The 27,068-nt window shown below is 51.4% G+C and overlaps 14 protein-coding genes across 14 annotated transcripts; 7 read left to right on the top strand and 7 right to left on the bottom strand.

Annotated features, from left to right (window-relative positions):
* Positions 1-238: 238 nt before the first annotated feature.
* N7515_007339 (aminopeptidase P family protein) lies at positions 239-1,874 on the bottom strand (the record flags this gene model as incomplete). The annotated part of the gene is made up of 2 exons (XM_056668083.1): positions 239-1,617; positions 1,763-1,874. The coding sequence occupies 2 exons, from the start codon at positions 1,872-1,874 to the stop codon at positions 239-241; spliced, it is 1,491 nt and encodes a 496-aa protein (XP_056521679.1).
* A 449-nt stretch (positions 1,875-2,323) lies between these two features.
* N7515_007338 (SSH4 family protein) lies at positions 2,324-4,030 on the top strand (the record flags this gene model as incomplete). Its single annotated transcript, XM_056668082.1, has 3 exons — positions 2,324-2,807; positions 2,861-3,166; positions 3,222-4,030. 3 exons carry the CDS (start codon positions 2,324-2,326, stop codon positions 4,028-4,030), a joined length of 1,599 nt encoding a protein of 532 aa, XP_056521678.1.
* Positions 4,031-5,294: 1,264 nt separating this feature from the next.
* On the top strand, positions 5,295-7,023 carry pdeA (3',5'-cyclic-nucleotide phosphodiesterase PDE1; the record flags this gene model as incomplete). Its single annotated transcript, XM_056668081.1, has 3 exons — positions 5,295-5,330; positions 5,494-6,188; positions 6,240-7,023. 3 exons carry the CDS (start codon positions 5,295-5,297, stop codon positions 7,021-7,023), a joined length of 1,515 nt encoding a protein of 504 aa, XP_056521677.1.
* Positions 7,024-7,417: 394 nt separating this feature from the next.
* N7515_007336 (uncharacterized protein) lies at positions 7,418-8,469 on the top strand (the record flags this gene model as incomplete). Its single annotated transcript, XM_056668080.1, has 2 exons — positions 7,418-7,872; positions 7,923-8,469. 2 exons carry the CDS (start codon positions 7,418-7,420, stop codon positions 8,467-8,469), a joined length of 1,002 nt encoding a protein of 333 aa, XP_056521676.1.
* A 1,013-nt stretch (positions 8,470-9,482) lies between these two features.
* Positions 9,483-9,884, top strand: N7515_007335 (uncharacterized protein; the record flags this gene model as incomplete). Its single annotated transcript, XM_056668079.1, has 1 exon — positions 9,483-9,884. One exon carries the CDS (start codon positions 9,483-9,485, stop codon positions 9,882-9,884), a length of 402 nt encoding a protein of 133 aa, XP_056521675.1.
* A 166-nt stretch (positions 9,885-10,050) lies between these two features.
* N7515_007334 (amidase) lies at positions 10,051-11,992 on the bottom strand (the record flags this gene model as incomplete). The annotated part of the gene is made up of 3 exons (XM_056668078.1): positions 10,051-11,168; positions 11,225-11,805; positions 11,865-11,992. The coding sequence occupies 3 exons, from the start codon at positions 11,990-11,992 to the stop codon at positions 10,051-10,053; spliced, it is 1,827 nt and encodes a 608-aa protein (XP_056521674.1).
* Positions 11,993-12,216: 224 nt separating this feature from the next.
* On the bottom strand, positions 12,217-13,765 carry gwt1 (putative GPI anchor biosynthesis protein Gwt1; the record flags this gene model as incomplete). Its single annotated transcript, XM_056668077.1, has 2 exons — positions 12,217-13,611; positions 13,670-13,765. 2 exons carry the CDS (start codon positions 13,763-13,765, stop codon positions 12,217-12,219), a joined length of 1,491 nt encoding a protein of 496 aa, XP_056521673.1.
* Positions 13,766-14,204: 439 nt separating this feature from the next.
* N7515_007332 (DEAD/DEAH box helicase) lies at positions 14,205-15,851 on the bottom strand (the record flags this gene model as incomplete). Its single annotated transcript, XM_056668076.1, has 1 exon — positions 14,205-15,851. The coding sequence occupies one exon, from the start codon at positions 15,849-15,851 to the stop codon at positions 14,205-14,207; it is 1,647 nt and encodes a 548-aa protein (XP_056521672.1).
* Positions 15,852-18,166: 2,315 nt separating this feature from the next.
* On the top strand, positions 18,167-19,034 carry N7515_007331 (bZIP transcription factor; the record flags this gene model as incomplete). Its single annotated transcript, XM_056668075.1, has 2 exons — positions 18,167-18,510; positions 18,581-19,034. The coding sequence occupies 2 exons, from the start codon at positions 18,167-18,169 to the stop codon at positions 19,032-19,034; spliced, it is 798 nt and encodes a 265-aa protein (XP_056521671.1).
* Positions 19,035-19,496: 462 nt separating this feature from the next.
* On the bottom strand, positions 19,497-20,925 carry N7515_007330 (acyl-CoA dehydrogenase; the record flags this gene model as incomplete). Its single annotated transcript, XM_056668074.1, has 3 exons — positions 19,497-19,863; positions 19,922-20,770; positions 20,831-20,925. The coding sequence occupies 3 exons, from the start codon at positions 20,923-20,925 to the stop codon at positions 19,497-19,499; spliced, it is 1,311 nt and encodes a 436-aa protein (XP_056521670.1).
* Positions 20,926-21,958: 1,033 nt separating this feature from the next.
* N7515_007329 (Dabb family protein) lies at positions 21,959-22,417 on the bottom strand (the record flags this gene model as incomplete). The annotated part of the gene is made up of 3 exons (XM_056668073.1): positions 21,959-22,052; positions 22,123-22,351; positions 22,399-22,417. 3 exons carry the CDS (start codon positions 22,415-22,417, stop codon positions 21,959-21,961), a joined length of 342 nt encoding a protein of 113 aa, XP_056521669.1.
* Positions 22,418-22,684: 267 nt separating this feature from the next.
* On the top strand, positions 22,685-24,903 carry N7515_007328 (Zn(II)2Cys6 transcription factor domain-containing protein; the record flags this gene model as incomplete). Its single annotated transcript, XM_056668072.1, has 4 exons — positions 22,685-22,836; positions 22,887-23,880; positions 23,937-24,650; positions 24,682-24,903. The coding sequence occupies 4 exons, from the start codon at positions 22,685-22,687 to the stop codon at positions 24,901-24,903; spliced, it is 2,082 nt and encodes a 693-aa protein (XP_056521668.1).
* Positions 24,904-25,073: 170 nt separating this feature from the next.
* Positions 25,074-25,751, bottom strand: N7515_007327 (SIMPL domain-containing protein; the record flags this gene model as incomplete). Its single annotated transcript, XM_056668071.1, has 1 exon — positions 25,074-25,751. One exon carries the CDS (start codon positions 25,749-25,751, stop codon positions 25,074-25,076), a length of 678 nt encoding a protein of 225 aa, XP_056521667.1.
* A 293-nt stretch (positions 25,752-26,044) lies between these two features.
* On the top strand, positions 26,045-27,067 carry N7515_007326 (uncharacterized protein; the record flags this gene model as incomplete). The annotated part of the gene is made up of 1 exon (XM_056668070.1): positions 26,045-27,067. The coding sequence occupies one exon, from the start codon at positions 26,045-26,047 to the stop codon at positions 27,065-27,067; it is 1,023 nt and encodes a 340-aa protein (XP_056521666.1).
* Position 27,068: the final 1 nt, after the last annotated feature.

Below are 27,068 nucleotides of genomic sequence, written 5' to 3'. Positions count from 1 at the left end.
TCCGAGTACGAACCCGAGGTTAGTGACAGAGATCGGCAGCCATGGCTTCTGAAATCGGCGCCTTTGGCTTCCCGTTATCTTTTGTATTACATCCGAGTTAACTAAGGTAGTGGTGATGTCGTAGTTAGTGGTCTATTACTTATACTGAGTCGCGCACGTCTCTAGCAGACTTTCAGTCAGGAACAAAATGAAAACATTTTCACATGATCTCTATTCTATGGATGGCAGGTTCCACGCTTCATACAGAACCTCTAATAATGGCAAGCATTTCCTCACCTTTAGGAGCATCGGTGAGGTTCTCGTAGCCAGTAGCCGTAACGAGAATGTCATCCTCAATGCGCACTCCGCCAATGTGAACGTACTTCTCCGCAATATCAAAATCAATGTATCGGGCATACGACTGGCGGCGCGCATTCGCCAAAGCCAAAGGCGAGAAATAAAGTCCCGGCTCAACAGTAACAACCATACCCTCTTCCAGCAGCGGGGCGGAGAGCGTGCACGGCGAAAGACAGGTAGAGTTCAAGATTGGCCCGTACTGTTGTTGATCGAAGCCTTTGTGAAGAGCCATGATCGACCGCTCTGACACGTCATGGACCTCGAGGCCGACATGGTGACCCAGGCCGTGGGGGAAGAAAACCTTGGATGCGCCAGATTGACGGATCTCGAGATTTGTGCCGCTCTTGAAGATGCCCAGAGCTAGAAGACCTTCGATGGCGATGTCATGGGCTAGGTCGTGGAGAGATAGGAATCGCACCCCTTTTTTGATCTTTCGGATGCACTCCTCTTGCATGCGCTCTACTAGCTTATAGATATCCCGCACGTAGTCGCTGGGCCAGTCGCCGGTAAGCGGGAAGGTCCGTGTCACGTCACTTGCGTAGCAGTTCCACTCTGCACCGGCATCAAGACAGACGAGTGGTCTCTTGTGGAGAGATTCATTATTCCGATCGTAGTGCAAAACCGCCGCATTGGGACCTGAGGCTGCGATGATCTGGTATGCCTGATTCCGGGCACCGTGTGAGATGCATGTATTCAAGAATGATCCTTCAATCTGTGACTCGTTGTGCATGGTTTGAATGTTCTCCAGAATTCCCCGATGGGCAAGTCCTGAAACTTTATTGGCCTGGCGAATCATCCGGATTTCGTATTCATCCTTAACGCCCCGGGCGGCGTCCATAGCCGGCGCAAGCTGTTCAAGCTCCAGTGGCAGATCCTTGGGTAACCCTTCGGGCTTCTCCGACTCATGAAGAAGATACAGCTCACTGCCCTGTTTTCGCTCGTCTAGCCAGGCTTGCAGGTCATATCTGAGCGCGGTGTGATACCGTACACAATCCACATCGTATCGATCTTGTGCGTCCTCGCGTGAAAGGGTTGGTCCCATCCAAATAGCACGGTGAAGATCGAAGTCCGGCACATATAAAATTAACAGATCTTGTCCAATATCGTACGTCAGAGAACAGTCGGGCTCGTCAACTCCGCATAGATAGTAGAAGTAGCGCCGTTGTCGAAACGGACGCGATTGATCCGAGTCACGCAAATTAATTGTTGGCTGGCCGGAAAGGAAGATCAAGCCACTTGAAGCACCGAGCTTTCGGGCGACATTGCGCGCGTGGTGCTTAGCTAGTCAGGGTGGTCTGGTCAGCTCGAAGCTCGCATGATCACCGGTCGGACCCAGGGGAGTAGCAAAAAGGTATGGAAAGAGCGAAGGAGGCAAGTGAAGGTGTTCCGACCTTGCCATCCCCGCTCTAGGAAGAAGCGAACTGACCTGGGTATTTATCGCAGGAGGTAGGTGTCACCACGCGGATATTGTAGGAGTCGAGGGCATTAATCATGACGTCCCGAGTCTGGGAGCCCTTGACACCAGCAGTTGAACGCATTTCAAGTAAACCTTGTGAGGGAATGAGAGGGGTCACAAGTAAGGAGCTAAGAGAGAGGGGAAGAGGAGAGAAGGAGGCTTATCCTGACGAGGGATAGCTGGAGATTCGTACAACCCTTCTGATACGGTGATACCGCTATTCCACCAGCATCTCTTTGCCTTGATCGAGGGAGACGATAAAGGTCACAAGAAAGGAGATACCTTCATACCTTCAGGTTTCTAGGATCTTGCAGAATCCCCGAACCAAAACACTTCATAGCCTTGCATATTGGTGGCCAGGCCCCAACGCCGCCCCAAGTGCCCGGAAACGTCTTAGATAACCACCGCCTTGATTTATCCGCTGCGCCCGCTTCTCTGGTCACTCTCTCACACCTCCTCTTTCACCTCTTCATCTTTTGTTCTCTTCGCGAGTTCTTGCTTTTTCCCCCGATCCCACCCGACACATGAACTATGCAGGTTCTTGAGGCTTCGAGCCCCGGTGCGCTCGCGGGCCTACCATCCACCTTGAGAACGGTGATAGGCAACCCCACGACGTCACCGGCTAGCTTCGTCTCCTCCACCTCATTCCCTACCCCGATACAGAGTGACCCGTCACTTTCACAGCATCAAATCCAAGTGAATTTACGGAATGTCTTGTCTTCTTTGTCCATGGAGTTGCGTCCCGAGCCCGCGCTTGCCGCCAGTGGCAATTCAACCGGGTCAACCGGTAAAGGCATACTGATTGGGATTCTCTCTGCGTTTGGGTCGGCCGCCGTCGCATTTGTCGTTCTAGCGATCTTCTTTTTCTTCAAATATACCCGCCGCGGTCGGATTATGCTCGATCGCATCGGCCGACCCGGTGAATACGATGACGAGCAAGCATTCGCGCGCGAGGAAGAGGCGGCGCTAGAGTCAATGGATGACTTAGCCCGATCGGAATACTTGCGAGCAAAAGGTAAGGCTGGATGTGAATCTCTTTGCTCTGATCATTCGGCTAATCGTATGCAGCTTTCGTACAAGGAAATCCTCCCGAATCCGTGCAGACCGATATCTCGCTATCACAGTTCCTCGCAATTCAGGAAAAGGGTGTGTCGGCATGGGAATTCCAGCCAGAGCTGGAGATTGCAAACTGCTTTGTGGAAGCACGCACGGAAATCGAGTTCTTTGACTCCGAGTGTAGTGTACAGACGAATTTGCCACTCCCCAAGCAGAACGACGTTTACTACTGGGAAGCGAAGATATACGACAAGCCGGAGTCGACAATGGTTGCTATCGGTGTGACCACCAAACCCTATCCTCTCTTCCGAATGCCCGGTATGTATTGTGAAGGTGCTACTTTTGCCAAGTGACTCCTACTGACAAGATCCAGGCTTCCACAAGACCTCTGTTGCCTACCAATCCACGGGGCATCGCAGACTTAACCAACCATTCACCCCAACCCCATACGGCCCTCCATTGCTCCAGGGCGATGTCATCGGTGTTGGCTACCGACCTCGATCCGGCACCATCTTTTTCACACGCAACGGCAAGAAACTCGAAGACGTCGCTCATAATTACCGCTCACAGAATCTTTTCCCCACCATTGGCGCCAACGGGCCTTGTACCGTGCATGTGAACTTTGGGCAAATGGGTTTTGTGTTCATCGAAGGCAATGTCAAAAAATGGGGCTTGGCCCCTATGACTGGCAGCCTGGCTCCGCCCCCACCCTATGGCAGTGAGCAAGGCAGCATTCTCCTTGAATCGGGTCGCGAGAGTGCGGCTCAAATTTCTCAGCGCGTATACCAAAATGCAAACTACGCGGCGTCAGGGTCAAGTGTTAGGATCCCTCCGGCGCCTAGTCCCGGCCCTGCTCGATCACCAACTGACATTTCCCTGGCTCAGCTGAACCACATTCCTTCCCATGAAGATGCTGGCGAGGGATCCAGCCGGTATACAATGGGGGATACAGAGGCGGATGCTGCGGCAGCTTCAGGCAATGAACCAGAGGCCCCTCCTCCAGAGTACTATAGCCCCGACGGCAGTCGCCGGGCTAGTGATGCCTCTCTTGAATTCCCACCCAGGAATGCTTCTGAGGAACCCAACTATCCACATGATTCGGAGTCGGGTGGTCAAAACTTGCCAAGTTATGAGACTGTGGTGGAGAGAGACTTGAATGAACGAGATTCAAGGGAGCAATAACCAGCTCTAATGCAGCACCTCCTGTGCTTTGAACATACATTGGGGGCTTTTGTCTGATCTATTCTTTGTTGTTTTATTTAGCGGGTTCACGGATGGCGTTCTAGCAAGGGCAGATTGATTTGAGATTTATTGAACGCTCTTTGGCTGGACCGCGGGCTTTGTCTCTTTGATTACCCTCGCAGTCAATGAGTTCTTAGGGCAACATCGTCTCGCTATTCTTGTTGCCTTTACCACATACCCTCTCTTAAGCTGAAACTGTACATTCTCTGGGATATTTTCAATAACCAAAATTCCAGAGATTCATTTATGAAAACTTAAACCTCACCATAACTACACAGTAAAGTGCTGTAGATGTTGAGGATTTGTTGAATATCATTGAAGTGAATGTGAACCCAGTCGTAGTCTCTATTTGATCGAAGCTGAAAAACTGCAGACACAAAGAGTGTTGAAAGGTCTTAATACACAGTAGTGACAGTACTTAACTGTTAACGATCCCCACAGTCTACAGAGTCGGAGCACCTGCCAAGACCCGAAGCTTTGATCCTTCCACTCAACTAGCTACATCATCTATCTATGCTGTCTACAGTCTTCAATCAAATCATCCAATCACCACAGTCTGAGATCTGAGATCTCACTGAACCCCAGATTTTCATTATCCGCTTTGTGATTCCCCACTGGCCCCAGTCGCATCCACTTTCGCCTCTCACGCTCTGTCCGGACTCCGGACTCCAGACCCCGCCAATCGGCTACACGGTCTGGACAGTCCCACAGACGCGACCTTTCGTGATACGAGGTTGGGAAGTCCCATCAATCAAAGATCGGAGTCTTCTGATCTGCACTCGACCCGTCTGACCAGCCTCCAAGTCTCCGCTTCGTGCGAATCTCTATCTGACCAGCATCTCGCAAACCGTCAGTGCTTCCTGGAAATCGGCTTATCGCGCTACGGAGTACTGCGTAAATGGTATGCAGAGAGCTGTCTAGTTCTGCACCCATATTTTTTTGAATCCGAATCCCTGCACGCGCTTACTATCGTGTCGCGCGACATAATTGCTTTTTTTCCCCCTTTGTCTTTATCTTAGCCGCCTCTTTTGTCGCGCGATTCCAACAGCAACCAATCCGTTAGTGCCTTTGTGAGACAGTCTATTGCTTGAGACCCGCTTGCTATCAGTGAGGCGCTCGGGCAGTTTGACTCGTGCTGGGGCTGCGACAACTCGGCCAGCTCATTGTTCGTGTCTCACCACTCCCTTAGTGAGACGGTCGAACAATGGCCGAGAAAGCAGCATTCCAAGTCATTGTCTTGGTAAGTAACCTTTTATTTGCTTTCGTCTGCAGGAATCACGTGCAGAGCCATGTGTCGAGCGTGATATGCGATGCGGTTATCGCTTTTCTCAACTTGCCTGATGGACTGGTTCCGTCCGAGAACTGCGCGACTCTACTTTGGCGATAGATGCTGACTTCCTTAGGGCCCAACGGGTGGACCTCGTGAGGATAATGTCACAGGCATCCTTGTCCGATCGACAGCAACAAAATGGTCGCCAAACTCGGTGGTGGCTGTCGATGCGGGCACCCTTCTTGCGGGCATCATCCGATTGCTGGAACGGTCCATCCCCGAACACAGAAATGAAAAGGGAATCTTGACAAGTGGTCCCTTTCAAGGGCTCGAGCTGCCCTTCGAAACAGCACAGGCAAATGCAGCCCACATATTTCGCGACCTCATTGGTGCGGTTCTCGTCACGCACCCCCATCTAGATCATATTTCAGCTCTGGCAATCAACACTCCAATTCTGGAGGCCGGGAATGGACCCAAGTCCGTGGCTGCCTTGCCATCAGTATTATCTGCCATCAAAAACCACATGTTCAACGATGTCATCTGGCCTAATCTGTCCGATGAAGATGGCGGTGCAGGTTTACTCACGTACCAACGCCTAGTGGAAGGAGGAAACCCTCGTTTCGGTCGCGGCGAGAGTAGAGGCTATGTCAATGCTTGCATTGGCTTGCTGACGAAATGCCTCAGTGTCAGCCATGGTCGGTGCAAGCAACGATACAACCCGGAAAGCGAAAGGCACCATCGAATCGGAAGTACCGTCTTCGCTGATCACCAGCTGATGGTTCCATCGGTTCCTTCGAGGGCAATCTCGGTAGATCATACCGAGGGCAGGTAGGTTTGGATTCACCCGATATCTTCACGAGATCTTCTAACCATCACCAGTTTCTTCTCGCCCTCTGGCTCACCGCGTCTAATGCCTTCCAGCCAAAAAGAGCCACCAATGGCAACAGTCGAAAGCTCAGCCTTCTTCCTGCGCGATCTCCGCACCGGTTCAGAGATCATCGTCTTCGGCGACGTCGAACCAGATTCCGTCTCCATGGGGACTTGCAACCGACAAGTCTGGGAAGCCGCCGCCCCAAAGATCGTCACGGGCAAACTCCGCGCCATATTCATCGAATGCTCCTACAGCGACAGCACCGACGACGCATATCTGTACGGCCACATGTGTCCGCGCCATCTTGTCTTCGAGCTCAGCGTGCTGGCCAACCGAGTCCTAGAACTCCGGGATTCAAAACCAGGCGTGAAAAAGCGCAAGCGCGAGCTCGCACGACCCGCCACTACCGGCGGCGAGGGGTTGAGCCCGCGGTCGAAACGGTCTTTGGGTGATTCTGCCGAGAAAAGCAGGGAGTCGGAGCCCTTCCTCGAGTCTCAGTTGCCGCGGAGTGATCCTTTCGAGGTACCTCAGATCCCCCGCATGGATGGTGGTAGCGGTAGCGGTAGCGGAGATGGCCCTTCTGTTGAAACGCCGAATCCTGAATCTTGGGCTGATACTACACCCCTTCCGCTGGAAGGAGTGAGGGTTTACATTATACATGTCAAGGATAGTCTGGCTGACGGGGAGCCACCTGGAGTTCAGATAATCGAGGAACTTCGGGCCCATGGTGAAGCGGCGCATTTGGGTTGTGAATTCCTACTTCCGAATCCTGCTGAGGAGATTTGGATTTGAACGCTTCATGAGGTTATGAGGGGGTTTTTTGTTCTTTTCTTTCGATGCAGAGCATTGTTCATTGCTGCATATTAGCCAGTATGCATATTTCGGTCAAGCATTGAATGGTACCTATATTTTTACATATGCCCGAGCTCCAAGTTCGTTATATCGGGTATTCTGCGGGTTCTGTAGTTATTCTGCGGCGAGTTAGAATTACGTGACTAATAAGAGGGTCTCGCCCGGGTGGGCCTTCACTACTACTGTACTATGTAGTTACTACTTACTAGTTGTACCTGTCTCTTTCATCAGTCTTATCCACACATCTTCACCTCCAGCTCTGAAGTCCACACACAAAATCATCTTTCTGTCTTTACGTCTCGACAATATCACCCTTTCTCTCTTGTTGCTCACCATGGCTTCTTCCCTGGCTGACCCGCAGGAACGCGCTCGCCTAAGAGGCAAGTACAAGCAAGCAGCGCGATCCATCATCCAAGAGCTCCAGTCTCGGTCCAAGCCTGCCTACACGCACACTGAGCTCGCTCAATTCCGAGTGTCTGTCCAATCCATCGACCCGGAGGATCACAAATTCACCGATTCCGAAGCTTGTCTCTTCCCGCCACTCACCCATGAAGAGCTTAAAACATTCGTAATCGACAAAAAAAGACTTTCTAAGGACGAGCATCACTACATCACCCAATTCAAGGACACCCTTCATGACATCACAGACGCGATTCCAAAGAATTGCCAGGAGTGGGAAAGAGCTGGTCAAATTCTATTCTATCTTGAGGTCTTCGAGTCGAAGGCCGAGAGGAAGAGTGGGAGATTGATATCCTCAATAGAGGACCTTTCGCATTGGGATCATATCAAGTGAGTCTCACTCTATGCTCAATTGATAAGTCGCTAACATAGGCTACCAGGGCCGAGGACTCTTTCCTCGAGAATCCAACAGGAATGTTATGGGGTTTTACATGTGGACATTCGAAGCCTCAGGATCTTCCGAGATGGAATGCCTATTCTACTTGCCAATGGCTTGACGACCTTGAGGATCCGAAGACCAGTCGCCCTCACATCAAACTTATAACTCTCACTGGTGCAAAGGCTAAAGAAAATGAACTACTCCATGGTGAATTAGCGCCTATTGCAAATGCCCTCTACTGCCGTCTCGAACAGCCAGAATTCAAGGATACCTCACTCTTCCCGGTACTCGTCATCTCGCTCTTTGGGCCAAGACACGGTCGTCTCCTACAGGCTAAATTCGATAACTCGGGTACCTTACTTGTCCGATCCTCGCGGATCTACAATTTCATAGACAGCGATGAAAAGATAAAGCGTTTCGTTCGCTACAACAATTGCAAACCCCGAGATGGTCCAGAAATCGAGCCTGTTCTAGTTGATGAGCAGTCGCTATCTCCTGGCGTTCAACATCAAGCCTCGCCCTTCGGATCGAACAAAGAAAATTGTTAGGACCGGCGTACTGGCGGGTCCAAATGAGGCAGAGGGGTTTAGAAATTAGAACTAGAGTGAAGAAATCCTAAGGGGTATTCCTGTATTCAGACTAATCGCTAAGGAGTCTCAGTCTGACGGGCAGTCTCTGTTGTGGTCCTTGTGGAGAGCCCAAGCCGGGTCACGTGGCCTGTTTTGGCGCCATCCTCATTATTGGTAATTATTGTCCAATCCTAGGGCCGGCTGCACAGTCCTGGCAGTGATATGGGGCCTCGATGATCAGGAAGACCGCTTTTGTGAAGTCAAAGCGAAGTTTGGGACAGTTATTCGATGGACATGCGAAGGCTGGCTACGGGTATCCACTCATAGCTGGGGCCATGGCTCTAAGTAAGCAGAATCTATTCAAGCGGTATAGTTACTATCATGCAGGATATCCCAGCGTTGGTAAAATCTGTTCTATACCATTTCCAATCTCTCTTTTCCCGTGTGTGACGGTGGACAGGAACAAGTCATGTGAGCCAGTGGGCAATCAGGAAGGGAAGGAGCAGGGATCGCGGGGAAGAGTCTATTTGATTGTTTACCTCCTGTTCTTCTTCTTCTTCTTTCTTTCTCTCAGACTTTTTACTTTGTGTGCAGTACAGCAAAGGATCGATCTCCTTCTTGATTTCTTTTTCCTTTTTAGCTTTCGACAGTAACACCGTGGCTGAAGATGCTTGAGATTGATCGCGAAACCCAGACAAACCACGAAGAGGCTTCCACTGTATCATCTGATGAATGGACTGAGAGAACTGCCGAAAGGGAGACTATCACCGAGGCGGATTTTTCATCAAACGAAGTTTACGACCTAGCGAATACATGACTACACTCAAAGGAACAACCTACGTTCCACGATTGGGCAAAGAAAGACACAAAACGAGGCCGCAAGCCTACAATTCATTCGCCGTGTCAGCAATATCCCTGTCCCGACTCTGTACGGATCATTCGAGGTCGATGGCTCCTATTTCGTGGTCACGGAATACATCGACGGCTCTTCCATGTCCGAGCTTTCTGAAGATCAAAAAACGGTTGTGCAGGGCGAACTCTCCCAGGTTTTAGCTGCCCTCCGTCAGATCAAATCAAACAAAACTGGGGGCCCTTCCGGAATAGTGATTCCTCCTAGTCGTGTGGTGGAATGCACGGACAAGGATGTCTGGTCTCAGCAGATTGCTGATGATGAGGAATATGTTTTTTGTCACAACGATTTGTCTCAGCAGAACATCATTGTGGATCCGCACACATTAAAGATCCGAGCTATCATAGACTGGGAGTACGCTGGGTTCTTTCCGCAATACTTTGAATCGCTTTTCTATAAGCGACTTGGCCCGTCATCTGCAATAGGCGATGAGCACGATGATGTCCCAGAACTAGTGCGTTTTCTTCAGACAACTGAGAAGTGAATGAACGGTTCTTTCTCTACATATGCAAAGTTACAGTCATTCTCTATCGGCTTGACCAATACCCACTGAATAGGTCTATATAGCTGCATATTCAACCTAGTCGAATCCTATGTTTCGGTCCATACAATCTCCCTGATAGTCCTCCCAAGTGTGCAGATGCATCTTTTTACACAGACATCTTCCCCTTAGCCTGTTCAATAACATCTTCCCAAACAGACAAATCATCCGAAGGAGTCCGTAAACCCTTAACCGCCGCAACACCTGTATCTTCTGCATCCCCAGTAGCCAAATCCAAAATCCCCTCCCCATCTCTCGCAAAAGCAATAAGCTCCTCCTCAGTCCCCCATTCACCCATAGCCATAATCCCAATCGGCACATTCCCATCAGTATATCCCGCGGGACAACTAATAGCCGGACAGCCCATAAAATTAGCCAACCAAACAAACTCCATATTCCTAACCGAAGATTTCCCATCCGACAACCCACGCACTAAATCCGCCTCCCCACCATCAATATGCCAACCGGGAATCGGCGTCGTCGGCGTAACGATCATCAACCCGGGATGAATCTTAAACAGATGCGCCAAATGCGTCATAAGCAGATTCCGCAGACGCTGGGAAGCGAGCAGATCCTGCGCTGTTATTTGGTACATGCCCATAGACACGAGGACTTTATTTGGCGCGGTTAGATGTTTAATCTTGCTGGCGTCAACGCCGGAGGCTATCTCTGCCATGATGGTTAAGACGTGTGCGCGCTGGCCTTCGGGTAGATAGGGGATTTCGATGTCGATTACATTGTATCCGTGTTCGCGGTAGTAAGCGAGGGAGCGATCGAGTACGGCCCTGACGGGGGGCTCGGCGCGATCGATCCAGGCGCGGACTATGCCGATGGTTTTGGGTCTGGTGGTGTCTGTCGGGCTGGGAGGTGTGGGGTAGGGGAATTGGGAGGAAATGGGGTCCTCGGATGCTGGGGCTGGGATAGCCATGGTGCGATAGGCGAGGGCGAGATCGTCGATGTTAGATGCCATAGGGCCTAGGACACCGACTGTTGGTGCGAGACTTTGGGATGGTGCGCCGGAGATACGACCGTGGGATGGTTTTAGTCCCCAGATACCGCAGAATGAAGAGGGGATGCGGATTGAGCCGCCGCCGTCTGCGCCCAGGGCGATGGGGACGAGTCCGGCGCCGACGGCGTAGCCGGAGCCGCCGGAGGAGCCGCCGCAGTAGTATTCTTTGTTGTGGGGGTTTCTGGGTGTTCCGTAGTTGGGGTTGTTGTTGTTTGTGTCTGGTGATTTGAGTCAGTGATTGCACGAATAAGGGGAGAAAAAAAAGATGACTTACCGAGACCCAGCTCATGCATAGATGTCTTCCCAATAACAATAGCCCCAGCATCCAGCCATTGTCTTACACACCACGAAGTTTCATCAGTCCCATGCTTAAAGTCCAGCTTCGATCCCAACGTGCGCTTATATCCGGTTAGATGCACCTCGTCCTTCACAGCGACCGGCACGCCGTCAAGCGGACCCAGGGACTGGCCATTCTTGTACCGCTCTGTAGAAGCTTCAGCTGCCGCGCGAACCAACTCAGCCTGAGACTCGAGGAAGGCAGTTGAGTGTTTTCCCGGCGGCTGGACGTCACGTCGCACCAGAGGTAACAGCGTCTCGATGACAGCTGTCGGTGTCAGTTCTCCCGACTTATAGAGCGCATGATAGTCGGCTGAAGTATGATATCCACGATTTCCCTTCCTGCGCTGAATAGCGGGGAATGCGGCTTTTGCTGACTCCGCGGTACGGTCGTTGTCGACTGGAATCACGGTTGGATCGTAGCGGCCGGGGTACTGGCTCAAGTGGGGGATTTCGCGGATGATGCCGAAGCCGGCACTGCGCCAGAAGTGGCTTTGGATGAAACCGATGTTGTGGATTCTGTCATGGAGCAGTGGGTTAGTATGTGATTGAGGAATGGAGCTCGGAGACATGCTTACAATGTTGCGCCGATGGCTAGGCTTGTGCCGCGGAAGACTGGGATGACCTGGTCCTCGTGCTTGTATGGCACCGAGGGGCCTTCGCGTGGTGGGGGGTAATTGAGAAAAGATTGTTCCTTGGCAGACATGGTGTTGCTTGTGAATAGTTTTGTGCAGTCAGTTTGTTGGAGTTCAGCTTGAGTTACGGGGCTACTCCACCGATGATCTCACTTCTCACATGCCGAGGCTAAACTACTGTGGAGCTTCATACAATCTTGGTTCTTCTATTTACACCATACAGATTCGATTCCTTGATATGCAAAATTGCACGTATATATTGCGTGTCAACTGTATAATACAAGATATAGTACATTTACAAGCTCAACTTAATGTTGTACTTGTCCATCGCCAGAGCAGCACCCGTGAGCACTGCCGCATATACGATCAGAATCCCCATTGCCTGGGGCGTATTGAGATCCAAGGTAGGAACACTCAGGTTCACGGCTCCAGTAAGCAAGTTCGCAATCAGGAACAACGCCAAGCCACCACGGTTGAATGCGTGTAGAATCCGACTGGTCGCAAAGGACGTCTGCTCTGCCTCGCCTTCCTTGGTAGTCGCTCGATAAACCGCAGGGAAGAACACAGTCTCAGTCAAACAGAATAGGAAAAGCTGGGCACTATTGAATGCCGACACCCAGAGCACATAGGGCATGTTTGCCAACCGGCGCGACACTGGAATGTTGGCACCATAGCCAAATGCGTAGGTGGAGTTGAAGAAGAACATGGTGGACCAGAACATAATCTGCATAGCCAACCGAGTCAGAACAGAGGTGCGCGCCTGCTGTGGCGACTTGGAGGCAGAAGTACCCCGAGGGATGATGCGGACTCCAACACCCCGCCCTGAAAGAAATATGGCGAAATACCCAATGAAAGAGAACACGCCCTCGCGGTTCTTAGATAGCAGGTCTGGGCCGCGGGGAGACACCAGGATGTAACCCTTGAGATCAGTCGACTCCAATGCGACTTGATAAAGGATTGCGATTCCAAGAGCAAGCACCTCATATGAGGGTACCAGTGTAGTCAAGGAATCGAACAGCTCCACGAAAGGCGGCAAGAAGCCAAGCGTGAAGAAAAAGTTCCAGTGCACGCCATACTCCGTCACATGTTCCGCATAATCCAGTCCCTTGACACTCCACAGACGGATAAGGCCTAGCACGAGTAGCGGAATAGAGTGTCGAGCTGAGCCAATCAGGCGTTTATGCAAAGCCAGTTTCGGGGACTTCGAGTTGCGACCCTTCAAGACTGCTCGCGCAGAGACCACTCCGGCGGAGAACACGAAGGACCCCACGCCCAAGTCCATCAGAGAGGTTCCCCAATTCTCGACCTTGGCGAAACGGCGCGGGAACACGCGGAAGTCGACTGCGAGAATGGCTACGCAGGTCACAATCATCATGGCTGCGCGGTATGTCGTTAAGAATGGGTGGATGGGCAAGGCCGACTGTTCGTCCGGGGGGGTTTCATTTTTGGCCTTCAATTTGCGGGGGGCTTTCGTTTTCTGGGGTGTGCGCGGAGCGTTCCGGGTAAGGAAGAGAAGAACGGCGGGGGAGATGAGGAAGATGTTGAGGAGAAGCGGCGCGGAGGAGTATGCGGTTGTTGCGAATAGGATGGCCAGTACATTGAGGATGAAGTCGGTCACGAGTGCCGCAGGGCCGTAAGGTGTGAAGAAGGATAATCGGGATTGAAGGGCGGACCAGAGAATGACAGAAGTCTGGAGTGGTGACCGGTCAGAATTACATCAATTGCACTGATATTTCGGAATTTCTCACTGAAGCAACGAGGGTGACCGCGTTGATTTCGAGGATTGTGCTTCCTGCAAGATTAGACACAAAGGCCTCCTTGCGAGCTTTGTAGCTCGGATCCATACTGGGCAGGTATCAATGAAGACAGCTGTTCCCCTCAATTCTATTCAATCACGACAGACGTGGTGGAATGACGTGGAGTTGAAGCTCTCAAATGTAACTTATGTTTACCCGCGATCACCTGACTGTCTTCCAAGGTGTTCAATCCGAAGGACAACTGTCAAGATCAACAATGACACTCTGTCGACTACTGTGTATGTCGGATATTATGGCAATTCCGATCAGACCTAGCTCTACATATAGCTTCTATCCAGTAAGACCAAGCACGGTCATAGTGCTGACTCTACATGTATTCAACTAAGAACCTCAGGACGGACATGAGCACAACTATGCAACTTTTGTTTCGATTAATGAAGTTCATAAAGCAGTTCGTAACCCTCTAGAGTCTATGAATATGACCATTTCAGACGCTGTGCTTAACCCAATATGCAAAAAAAAATCATCATCTCCGACCGCCGCCACGACCTCCACGGCCTCCACGGCCTCCTCCGCGGCGCTTTTCAACACCACTTCCAGCTCCGGGGCTCAGAGCATCACGGGGCTTGCCACCTCGAGACTGGTTGCGACCTCTTGAAGAGCCGCCGTTGCGAGGGGCTCGAGCCAGTTCATTGGGGTCAGCGTAGGTGAAGCCAGGAACACCCTTCAATCCCATCTTGCCAATAACCTTTTTGTCCATTGGGGGAGGCTCAGGGCATCCCATACCCTTGACAGCCATCTCATTGGCGAGCTGAACAAGGCCAGCCTTGTCGAGACGGAGCTGCTTGAGAAGGCCCGATCCAGCGAAGAAACCAATGAAAGACGAGTAAGCGCGCTGCTTTGATTCCTCCTCGATGGTGTACATGGCCTGCATGACAGCCTTGGAGCACGCGGGGGCGCCAGCAAGGATCTCGGCGGTATCGGGGTGGGGCTTGATGGGCAAGTGGCGGTTGTTCCGCATGAAGAATGACTCGCCCTCGGTGAGAAGAATGATAGCACGGCCATCAGCGCCGGCACGGGCTGTACGGCCGACACGGTGAACGTACTGCTCGCCGTTGGACGGCAAACCGACCTGAATGACCAAATCGACGTTGGGGAAATCCATACCACGGCCAATAACATCTGAAGCGAACAGGATTCCGGCCTCGGCCTCCTTGAACTGATTCGTGGTTCTCGTGCGAGCACCCTGGTTAAGTCTGGAGTGAATCTCAAATACCTTCAGGTGAATCATGCCTTTACAGAAGACTCCTGCGAGGAGAGCAACCATGTGTGCAGTCACACCGAAGACAATGATCTTCTTGCAGTTCTTGATCTCGTGCTTGAGGAGGGAGGCAAGTGCGTTGAAGGTGTCTCCCACGGAGGGAATAATCACGTGGTACTGAGGGACTCTCTCGTGTGTTGGTGCTTCATTCTGGTCAATGGTTGAAATGCTGGTGTAGTCTCTTCTCAACACAATGTTGACCACATCCTTGACTTTAGGGGGAACAGTGGCCGAAAAGCACATTCCTTGCCAGCCAGTGCTCTTCTGAGGAATGAGCTGAAGGATCCGCTTGACGTCGGCGATGAAGCCACTCTCGAGCATCGTGTCTGCTTCATCCAAAACCAACGTCTGAATGTTAGACAACTTCTTGGCTGTGGGAGTCTCTGACAGATAGTCGCACAGTCGTCCCGGGGTGGCGACAAGAATGGATGGTGCCCCCTTCATGAAGCGGGAGTGAGCAGATGCACGAGCCGTTCCTCCAACTGCAACGTGGCATTCAAGAGGAGTGGGAAGTTGCGAGGTTAGTTGATCACACGCCTTTGCAATTTGTTGGGCAAGTTCTCGGGTTGGGGTAATGATCAAGATGCCGACCTTGCCTTTGGGTGGCGCGTATTCACCCTGAAGCAGGCAGTGCAATGCAGGCAACAAGAATGCAAGGGTCTTTCCGGTACCAGTCTTGGCTTGGACAAGACAGTCACTGCGCCAGGTTGGGAGTTCGTTCAAAACACGCTGCTGGACAGGGGTCATGTGAGTGAAGCCCATCACGTCGAGAGCTTTGAGAAGCCTGGCATCTAGCTTTCCAGCCATGGTGGAGTACAGCTGGCTGTCATCGTTGATCTCAGGACCTTCCATGAGGTCGGTTTATTTTCAAATAAACTGCAGTTAATTGCTTTGGGTGAAAACTCAGACTCAAAAGTGGCGAGTGAACGAGTGTTACTGTTTGATGGGCAGTGAAAGAACAGAGGGAAGGTTCGAGTGAGCAATGTTCTTTCTTCTTTCCTAAGTTTTGCAAAAGTAAGAGTTATGTTTGTTCCAAGGTTGATGTGAATCTCTCAAGTTTATATTTTGACAAAAAAATAAATTTGTTGCCAAGCATTTGAGATAATCTCAAAGCCTGATAAACATCATGTGATTGGTTACTCAAGGCCCACTATGTTCGCTTGATGTCACGTGTATTATGGGCCTGTTAAGCCGAATGGATTTTCTCTCTCTCTCTATGGGCCTGTTCCTTGAAAGTGAAGCTAACCGCATATGGTAGTTCGCATGCCGGGGCTGGCTGATATCCAAGTGACAGCACACCTTCCGAAAAGCTATAGCAAATGTCATGTCGTGAGTCTCAGCAAAGTCGAAAAACTAACCCAGGCCTTCAGATTTGATGTCGATGCTGACACATATGTCAGCAAGGGGGATTCTTCTCTAGTCGGCGTATGTCCAATTTTGGATTAAGCTACGGACGCCATGCCGAGTATAATTAGAGATAAGCAAAGCCCTACAGCATAACTATATCGTACAAGCAATTTCCAATAAGCTGGAAGACTCACCAGAGCAGAATCAGAGCTCTCCTTTTCGCGAAGAGCTTGCAAAGCGATTCGGCGACCTTCGGGCCAATATCCGTGATTCGCCCCGCAGCCCTAGTTGCTAGTGTATAGCGTAGATCACCCAATAGGGGGAGAAGACCGATATTTCGTTTTGATGGACATTTGTAGTAAACAATCCCCGATCCTGTTCCTGGCGGAGCCTGTACGGTCGCTCTAGTACCACTTAGTCGCGGGATAGCTCCCATACTCCAGGCAATCATTCTCACTTATCCTCGAGGCATCCTCAATGACCTGCTTGATAGAGATAGTCCCGTTCTCACACTCAAGCAGTCAATAACCGGTGAAGCCATCTACAGGCTAAGCAAAAGCGATTTAGCCTTGGCATGGTTCATCAAAGTTGGTTAAATCTGGCACTAGATCCGCAATGATCGGCCGTGGAGCACGGAACGTCCGTGTGCGGAGCCACAGTGCCGCTGCGCACGTTCGCTTGTGCATTACCGGCTATGGTCTGGGTATGCTGGACGTTATGTATGGGATTGTTGAGACTTGAGAGAACCAAATTGCCAATTCGATCGTCTTGCCTGGTTCCCCACAAGCTTGCATGACTCGGGACTCCACATCGCGCTTGCGATTAAACACGCCTGGTAATCCTCTCGGCATTCATACTATGGGGCCCAGAGCACCTTTGGCCTTTGCATCCCTCTATACAGCCCAGCCACAGCCATCGGAACGGGAGAGCGGGCCATAGTTTGGGAGATCATCGAAGTGTGGATGTCTTGTCTCGTTATCTAGCGCGGGTCCCATCTAGCGCAAGGCAGTCACTCTCGTACTTTTGTGCCCCGATGGATCAGCATTCAAGCGCCAACTGGGGGCCTGGATACGGCATTCAAATGCCGAAAAGGAGTAATGGTCCAATGGATCCTGCGCTGTGCGGAGGACAAACAACAGGTACAACATATGTACTCGAATCATGCTGCGGTGCAGCACATTCTCCGCGGCTCAATCATCTTGGTAGAAGGTGGAAAGAAAGCCGAAACTGGCGATGGGGTCAGTTCGGCTATGAGGACGACGCTATCTCCATAGCCTGTACGGAAGTACATCGTGCTCCATAGTTATCCACTTGGTTCGTCTATCTCTCCACTCCTATTGGGTGCTTCTGAATCAACCCAAATCGTTGTTCTCGCCGCGTCGCATCACTAGGAGCCTGGCCTGGCTTCTTGATTGACAGTCTCGGGGCCGTTGTAATCCAAACCACACCAGTCCGCCTAATTGCTTAGTGTGTGTTTCCCCTGAGAGTGTCCATGACTAAGGCATTCCATAGCGTTTCATAACTTTTTACAGTCGTCCAAGGCGACCCATGAATTAGCACGGTCTGCCACTTTCTGTGTTAATCCCTGCTCGGCTCGGTCATAGCCTCGAGCCATCCACACACGATCTTGACAAATAAGTGATCCACCTTTCCCCCTCCATGTGAAGCACTTTCCAGCCGTTTAGTGGTGCTGGGTTCATGGTCACCACGGGCGGTTCTTATGAAAACGAAACTGGGCAACGGAAGACAGCTTCCCCAGTCATCATTTGGTTCTGAGTGTCAGGTTTGCAAGGAACCAAGTAGCCATGAGCTCCCAAGATATGCCACCGGTAAAAAGACGGGAGTCCCGGTCGGGGTCGAGGAAAGTGTCAGCGCTTTCTGCGGAGCAACTGGAGCGAAAACGTGCCAATGACCGCGATGCTCAGCGGTCCATTCGACAACGCACCAAGGAGCATATAGAGCAACTTGAGGCTCAGGTCGCCAGTCTTAAGTCGCAGATTGCGGAGATGCGGCTCCGAGACGAGCGTTTTGACGAACTCATAAAGCACAATGCTTTCTTGGAGAACGAAGTAAGGCGGTTGAAGTGCCAAGTCGCTTCCTTGACTGGCCGACCAGAGCTTGCGGGAAGTACCGAACCCATCGCTCCGTTCCGAGGTGTCTGGCCGTCAGGGGAATCCTCACATGGCGTATCATCCCCGGGGATTCCAACGACGGAGCCTTCACTATCGCAACAGTCCTCAGCACATTCAGCAACACGTCGAGCGTCTCATCAACATGACTGGCACCAACCATATCCATCCACAAGATCGCCGTCGCAAGGTGCAACCTCGGACCCGGAGTTTCACTGTCGCATGGAGCCATATGCAATGGATTCTCATCTACATCCAGGGCAACGCATCGGTCCCCATGCACCTCAAATCAGCTTTGGCGGCACCTCAAGTCCACCCCAGCAACATTCAGGGGCTGCTTTTTCTCAGTACTCGTACAGCTCTCGGCCCCTCCCAATCTCAAACGACGGGCCAGTCCCTCAGCCAAACCCCGTCCGGGTCTATCGGCCCTCCGGGTCAGCATACTCACAGCCGCAACAAAGAGACCCGACATACGAATATCCATGGGAGCCTCCTTCCTGAATGCCGCGTGAACAAGGCTTTGGATCCTCGTAAATTCTTGTGGGCCTACAGCATGTAAGTCTGATGAAAAGTTCCAGTAAGAACATGCATACTGATTTGTTAATGCAGACTTTTGGAAGGTGTGACTAGTGGTTGGGAAAGAACGCGCAAGAGGAAACAACGACCGTGGCGCTTAAAATATCCTGGCGCTTGAAATACCCTGGCGGGGAGGCTCCGCTCCCAACCTGCAATTCATCTATCACACTACCAACTGCCACGCCAAAAGCGACAGAATGATTTCACGATATTGATATGCAATGGGCATATTGCCATGACTGTGACCAATTGACACTCATCCCGGATATAGAATTGCATTTAACTAGGTATGAGCTGCGGGTGGAGCATAGTTTATACAATCACAGGCATGATCCAATGAATCAATGCTATTCATGTCCCGCATGTCCTGCATGTCCTGAAAGAAAAAAAGCTATACGCCGCAGTGTGCATCCATGAAACGAAACCATTTATAAACAAACTTCATCTATTTCGTATACTGCTTCTGCAGAAGCTTGGCGATAGTCTGCAGCTGGATGTTGCTGGTACCCTCGTAGATAGCGCCAATCTTGCTGTCACGGAACATCTTCTCAGCAATGCCCTCACGGACAAAGCCCATACCACCCATCCACTCAACCGCAGAGCTGGACACGCGGCCGGCAACCTGGGAAGCATACAGCTTAGCCATGGCAGCATCCTGGACAAAGTCCTGGCCAGCCTCCTTCTTGCGGGCGGCGTTGTAGACGAGAGCGCGAGCGGCAGCGATCTCAGTGTAGGCCTGCGCAATCTGGTGCTGCATGCCCTGGAAGTTTCCAATGAGCTCGCCGAATTGGCGGCGGTCGTTCCAGACGTACCTTTGGGGTTGTGGTCAGCTGATAGGATCTGTATGCGGCTCTTGCAGGGAATACTTACGAGGCGGCATTCTCCCATGCGCCAAGAGCCAGACCGGTCATCTGGGCGGCGATACCAATACGACCCTCGTTCAGAACGCTGATAGCGTACTTGTATCCCTGGCCCTCCTCGCCGAGCAGGTTGCTCTTAGGGATGACGCAGTCGTCGAAGTTGAGCACACAGGTGCTGCTAGCGCGGATGCCAAGCTTCTTCTCCTTCTTGGCGATGGAGAAGCCGGGGGTATCCTTCTCGACGATGAAGGCGGTGATACCCTTGTAACCCTTGCTGGGGTCAATGTTGGCAAAGACAATGAAGATACCGGCCTCCATGGAGTTAGTGATCCACATCTTGGAGCCATTGATCTTGTAGCCATCGGCGGTCTTCTCGGCCTTGGTCTGAAGAGCGAAGGCATCGGAGCCAGAGGCGGGCTCGGAGAGACAGAAGGAGCCGACGGTGCCGGTGGTCAACTTGGGCAGCCAGGTGCGCTGAGCATGGGCATTACCGTACTTCATGATAGCGGTGTTGACCAGGGTGTTGTGGACATCGACCAGCACGCTGACACTGGGATCGACGCGAGCGAGCTCCTCGATCGCGACAATCGCGGATGTGAAGTTCATGCCAGCACCGCCAAACTCCTCCGGCACCTCAATGCCCATGATACCCTGCTCGAAGAGCTGCTCCACGATCTTCGGGTCCATGGTCTCGGCTTCATCCATTTCCCGGACCTTCGGGCCGATCTGCTCCACTGCAAACTTGGACACCGAGTCGGCCATCAGGGACTCAGTCTCGGACAAAAGGGTGATCGGAGTCGGTGTCAGTTCGGAGAGGTCAGCCTCCCGCCGGCGGGTGGTGGTTGAAAATGCATATGCGCTGTCAGGATGGAGGAATACGTTAGCGGGCTATGCATTGCGTTCATGGGCTTGGTGGTACCTCTGTACGGGCCGGCCAGTAGCAAGGCGCTTGCCCGCTAGGCGGACCGGGGCAGTACGCGACAAGGGCCGCAGGGCGCGAATAATAGAAGCCATCGTGAATTGAGGGGAAGCGAGCTAATTTTGGGAAGGAGAAAGAGGAAGGACAAGAAAGTAAAGAATGAATGTGAACGTGATGGTCACGAGCGTTTGAGCCTCGGTTATCGGCGGCGCTGAGGATTCGCGGGGACTGTTGGCCTGTGTGGGGCTGAGGCCGCTTTAACCTAGGCTGCCCCCTGGATGAAGGGAAGACAAGGCCCTGCTGCACTACAAACCACTTTCGATCTGAATGTCATATTGAGGTCTTGAGGATAATTTTTAATTGACCTTTTCACCTTTTGTCTTTTGAAGCCACTGTCACTGCCGTGAGATGTACATTCAAACTACCTGCAATACCTAGGGAGAACCTCAAGACTATCATGTGATGCTCATTGCTCAGTGGACCTGCGGCAGAACCTTCGGCCCGGACGATCCTTCGACAGCACAAGCACCTCGACACCCAGAAATAAACCTAGAATGTTCCCAAGGACGGCAATGTCGATGGCCGCAATGGGAACACCAAAAACAATCGAGGCTTTGACTTAATCGGGCAGACTGATTTGCTGATGAGTTGAGGGTGGAGGGCGATCCGCCCTGATGAGCATATTTTGTCGAGAATCGCCACCAACTAACCGCTTAGGTCGCCATCACCGAGTTTGCTGTTGAGGAATGCATTGACAGCGTCGTACTAACGAACACCCAGGACCAAGTTGGGTGCAAATGCATTCCTCAACAGCAAACTCGGTGATGGCGAAGTGGTGTACTTTGAGCGCCCACCAGGCCTATTCCTCGGAGCGACCACTGGCATTTGTATATACCACATTTTGACAGAGAAAAGTAGAGGTAATTGCGCAGTTTAACAAGCATCTTGGAATTTGGATCTACCTACCTAAGAAATGAGATAGGGCAAACTTATAGATAACTAGAACTCATTCCCTTTGTCTTCTCCGTTATACAATGTCGTCAAAACAAGAAGTGCCCACCTACTTGAACGTGACAGTTGCTTACTTCATAGGTCTAGGCACTTCCGCGAAATTTGACTTCAAATATATCAAAAGCCAAGCAGGGCCTCGTCAGCTTGGTCGGTTTCAAAGTCAAACCGAACAAGATCCTCCTTATATGGAATAAAGTATGTGCCGGTCACCCTTAGCCATCGACACATTATCAGCTATCTACCGAAAAAGGTTCCAAGGGCTAAAAGTCTCGAGTTCTTACCTTTCATGCTCACTGCTAGCTTGGTACTCAGCCAACGCTGCTCGGTTCTCGTGGTAGCTCACGAGAGCATATTGGAACCCTTTGCTCTTTTCGGCCGGAGTGGTGATTGAAGGTCCTCCCACCACAAGTCTCTGGCTCTTAACACATGGTAGAGACTTGAGTGTCTTGATTTGTGTAAGGAATTCCTGCTTCACCTCGTCGCCGACATCTGCTCGAAACTTGAACAACACTATAGAGGTCAGATCGGTATGCGATCGACGTTTGGGTGCACTATACCGATGTGAACGAGGACCATTTTGAATATTAAGCTGTAACAATGCAAAGATTGAATATTGAAGTCGTAGGCAGTATATCCCCCGGTTTGGCTGGAACGTACTTCTTATAGAAGGCGCGTCCGGCGGATCCGATCCGTCCTTGGCGGAAGCTTCCCGCCTGACTCAAATCCACTCGGGGCTTTTCTTCTCTTCCTGCAGGGACTACGAAGGACAATTTTATCCGGTATCTTATCAAGTTTTGATGGACTCCCGATTTCATCCCGCGTAAGGACCCTATCGGCTTTGCGATGGACTCCCCAAAGCGACCCCGGAACCGTGCCGCCTGCCGAAGGTGCCAGAGACGGAAAATCCGCTGTGATGGCGACCTTCCCCGATGCGCGTCTTGCAGGAAGGCTAATGTAGTCTGTGTGAACGACGGCAAGCAGGAGGTCAATCGCACGTACGTATTGCCGTCGACTGAGGTCGTGTGTGGGACTAATAGTTGTCTAGCTACATCGCAAATCTGCAGAAGCGGGTGCAGTGGTTAGAGTCACTGGTCAAGGAACATGATCCGACCATTCGCCTTGAGGAAGGACCCCAAGTAGATCCATCAGATATTCCACAGCTCGAGCCAACAGATGAATGTACTCAACTCGAGTCTTCAATTCTGGGGCCCACCCACACCGGCAGGTCCATAACCCCCAGTCATGAACAGCCAGGGCCAGCCGACACCCAACCATCTCGGGCACAATCCAGGCCGGCTCACGAAATCGGCCTTGTATCTCTTTCTACGGGTGAAGAGCCGAGATATATCGGCCCTTCAAGTGGATATTTCCTAGCGAACCTCATCTTTACCAGTGCTGGCCGACGAACGGGACCATCGAAAAGCAGTGACATCCCGAAACAACCAATGTCATTATCGTCTGGGTTTTTCAACAGTCCAGCACCACTCCCAGGTCGCAAAGAAGACACAGTGGAACTTACATCGAAGTACTTTGCATCCGTCCATCTCGTCTACCCGTTTTTACACCAACCGGCACATATGGCGAGACTCGAGAAATTATATACCGATCAAGCAACTCCGAATGCGGTCGATGCCTTCCACGTATACATGGTTCTAGCAATATCAGCCTCGGATCTGTCAAGGCGCTTCAGAATCCCTCTTCCCGCGGAGGGATATTATACAGCAGCTACCCAGTACTTTGAACGCGCATGTGCGGGAGGCTCTTTGGAAGGACTGCAGTGTTTACTCCTGCTGATGGTCTATGGACTCCACAATCCCTCGTGCAACATCAATGTTTGGAGCCTAAACTATCAATGTCTGGGTGCTCTTATTGACCTGGGCCTTCAACGAAATGTTCGTGCTTCGCCCACATTTCCTATCTCTTTTCTAGAGCAGGAGATGAGGACTAGGATTTTCTGGGTAGTATACAGCTTCGATCGTACACTTGGTACCATGATGGGCCGGCCCATCGGAGTGAGGGATGAAGCGTGCGAGCTTCGAGTAAGTGGTTGAGCTAATGTGGTTCCGCGACTAGCCTTTATTGACTGTGACATTAGCTCCCTTTGAATATCTCCGACGAGGAACTTTCCCGGTCAAGTGCCGGCGATGATGCACAGAGCGACTCAATATCTCATATGACATACTCCATTCATCTATTCAAGTTAGCCCGTATCAACTCTGAGATTAAGTATGTCATGCACAGCATCTGCAGGGATCCTCCACGATATGCCTACCCGCCAGTACCTGACATCCATGCATGGCAAACGCAAATCATCGACCGTCTTCAGTCTTGGTTTACGGACATTCCCCGCGCAGCTGGAAGCGAGGCCATCACCAAAATCTGCGAAACGAAGTTTCATGAGATGATGCTCCTGGTTCTCAGGCCTAGCCCTGGAATCCCAGAGCCGTCGGAGGAGATGCTCGCGCGATGCTTCCAACACGCCGTGGATCTACTCCGCGGGCTTGGGGAGCTCTACCGACAGGAGGCTCTCCTATACAGCCGACTCATTGTTCACTCAATTTTCCTGAGCACCCTGATCATGCTCCATTGCTTGTGGAGACTGCCACACATTGCCTCTGGAGTGCAGATTGACGAAGTGGTGACTGATACGAGCGTCAGTCTGAATATCCTAAGTAGCATTGGGGAGTACTGGGCTGAAGCTAAGCGGGCTCGTGATTGTATACACGAGTTATCCGGCGCAACTGTTCAGAAACTGATCAAGATGCGAAGCTTAGAAGCCACGTCGAGCTCATCCAGGCAGGGTAAGAATGTGGCAACCCCCCGGCACGGGAAATGCTCAGCGGCTGCAAACTGCGGATGAATCCGCAGAGCTGCCTCCTGTACCCCCTCATGTGGACCCTAGTTTTGACAACGTGCCGGTCAATCCCTTCATGGACGATTACGACCCTGCTACCGATTCCATGAGTTGGCTGCACGATTCCAGCGCCGGTGGTTTCATGGATTTCAGTGGGGCTCCAGACTTTGACACTCTCATGTGGGAGGTCTTTAATGCTAATCCATAATAGCAAACAACATGAAATGATATAGTTCAGATACCCCATTGCCCACAATCTCAGACAGCAATAATTGGCTTGTTACAAGGGGTCACGCATTGAATTCTCAATTTCAGTTCCAATCCAATGATCATCGAGATTATCATATTCCATAGTTTGAAAGCGAATGACCATGCGACTCACGCATCTTGAAATGTAACCTGAACATTCCCCTCAACCTCAATATCCTGCGGCGTCAAATCCAACGACGCATGCTCGGACCGATGATTACCATGACTCGTAGCACTCAGGAACCTAGCAGTCCCATAAGGACTCGACCCCTGGTCGGAAATCTCTACCACAGCGACATCTCGTCCAAGAACCTCGGAGTAGTCCTTCGCCTGCTGGATGGCATCACGCAAAGCCAACTTGCGCGCATCAGATGCAAGTCGGTCCCCGGTTTCGTCAGTGAGGCCCCATTTCAGGGAATCGATCTCCACATTGGGATACGCGAGCAATTGCTCGATCGCGTGGTTCAGTTTAGAGAAGTCATGGAAGACCGCCTTGAAAGAGATACTAGCATTGAACGGGTTTGGCAGGGGCATGTCGCGCAGCACAGCGTCGTGCTTATCTATTGATTTTTTCCAGGTTCTCATGCTTGTGGAGGAGAACTTTGTCTCAGGAGCATCGATTGTCGAGTCTGTGGAGAAGTAGGATGATTTGAACCAGCGCTGTAGGTCTGTGGATGCTGTGGTTACTTCTTTGGCGACAGTTTCTTGTTCTTCGCCGTTGGACTTCACTGAGAATCTAAGGATGCCACGTTCTGGGGCGTGGCTGACGGAGGATTTTCCATAGACGACGATTTTTAGGGGGGCCATGGTGATATTTGGATATGTGTGGTATGGTTTTGATATGGTAAGGAAGACAGAGAAAGCTCTGCAGTGATGGCTTCTTATACTTTGTCTCAGGTTAGCTGTGTCATGTGTGTGTCATGTGTCAGGCAGCAGCTCTTTCGATGTGAGACTAACTGAGACTAGTACGGTGCCAAGCCTGAGGCTTCATCCACCCGCATCACGCCAAGCGGCCCAAGCCTGCAGAAGCCCCTCGTCCCTATCCATCCTATGTACCTTGAGCCTTTCTTGGCTCATTCGACCAGATCGTGATCTGATAAATGGCAAACAAACTTCCATTTGACAACAATGCATTCATCCCTGGCAGTCTGCAAGATCTCGGAGACGCTCGTCTCCTCCCAGCCTCAGCTCGAACGGCGGATCATCAACTCGCCAGCCCCACAGGAGAAATCCGGAATTTCTTGAAGAAAGACTTGATGGTGGATAAGCTGAATAGGATCGGTCCCTACCTGTGGCTAGCCGGTCAACCGATGCCGCCTAAGCCCCTGAACTACCAGGTGGCAACATGTCGTGAAATTGCCGTCGACGAGAGAATCGACATGCATATGGTCTGGGAGGACTCTCAACGTATCCACCTGAAGCCACTTCCACGATATTTGCTTGATCCCCAGTTTTGGGAATCCCACCTCGTTTGTAAAGGCCTCTGTTGTGTCTCAGCACCAGACAAGGTCAACCAGGAGCAGCAGCTGGGTTGCCGAAAGGAGCTACACAAATGCGCTCTTGGTTTCCTGAGTTCATACATGGCCCTTGTGCGGTTCGAAAGTGATTTTTTCATTGCGCAAACCTACCGTCTGCTACCAAATACCATTACCTGGGAGATGTGGCTTAAGCTAAACCAGCAATTATTGAGAAACGATGCCAACAACCCAGCAAACATCAATTCGAGATACTTGTTTGGAGAATTGAGACTGTCGCGACTCAACAAAATCTGTATGATTTTTCATGCCCGCCCTTTAAGCGCGTATCAGATCACCTACCACACGTACGGTGAGCTGTTTCATGACTACTTGACTCCGGTGACTGCAGCGACTATCTATGTTGCTTTGGTGTTGACGGCGATGCAGGTGGGTCTGGCCACCAACCGCCTGGCTCTTAGTTCACCGTTCCAGGACGCTTCGTATGGATTTACAGTCTTTGCGATTCTCGGGCCTCTCATCGGAATTCTGTTCATTGGGGTTATATGGGGTCTCGCATTTACCAATAATATGATTGGCTCGTGGAAATTCAAACAGCAGCAATTTGCTCTCTATGAGCAATCGCTAGTGCGAGATCAATTACCTTGAG

The sequence above is a fragment of the Penicillium bovifimosum genome (genome assembly GCF_028826915.1).
Source record: "Penicillium bovifimosum strain IBT 22155 chromosome Unknown utg000005l_segment0_segment0, whole genome shotgun sequence".
In the NCBI taxonomy this organism is placed as follows: domain Eukaryota; kingdom Fungi; phylum Ascomycota; class Eurotiomycetes; order Eurotiales; family Aspergillaceae; genus Penicillium; species Penicillium bovifimosum.
This window is presented reverse-complemented; position numbering and strand designations above follow the sequence as displayed.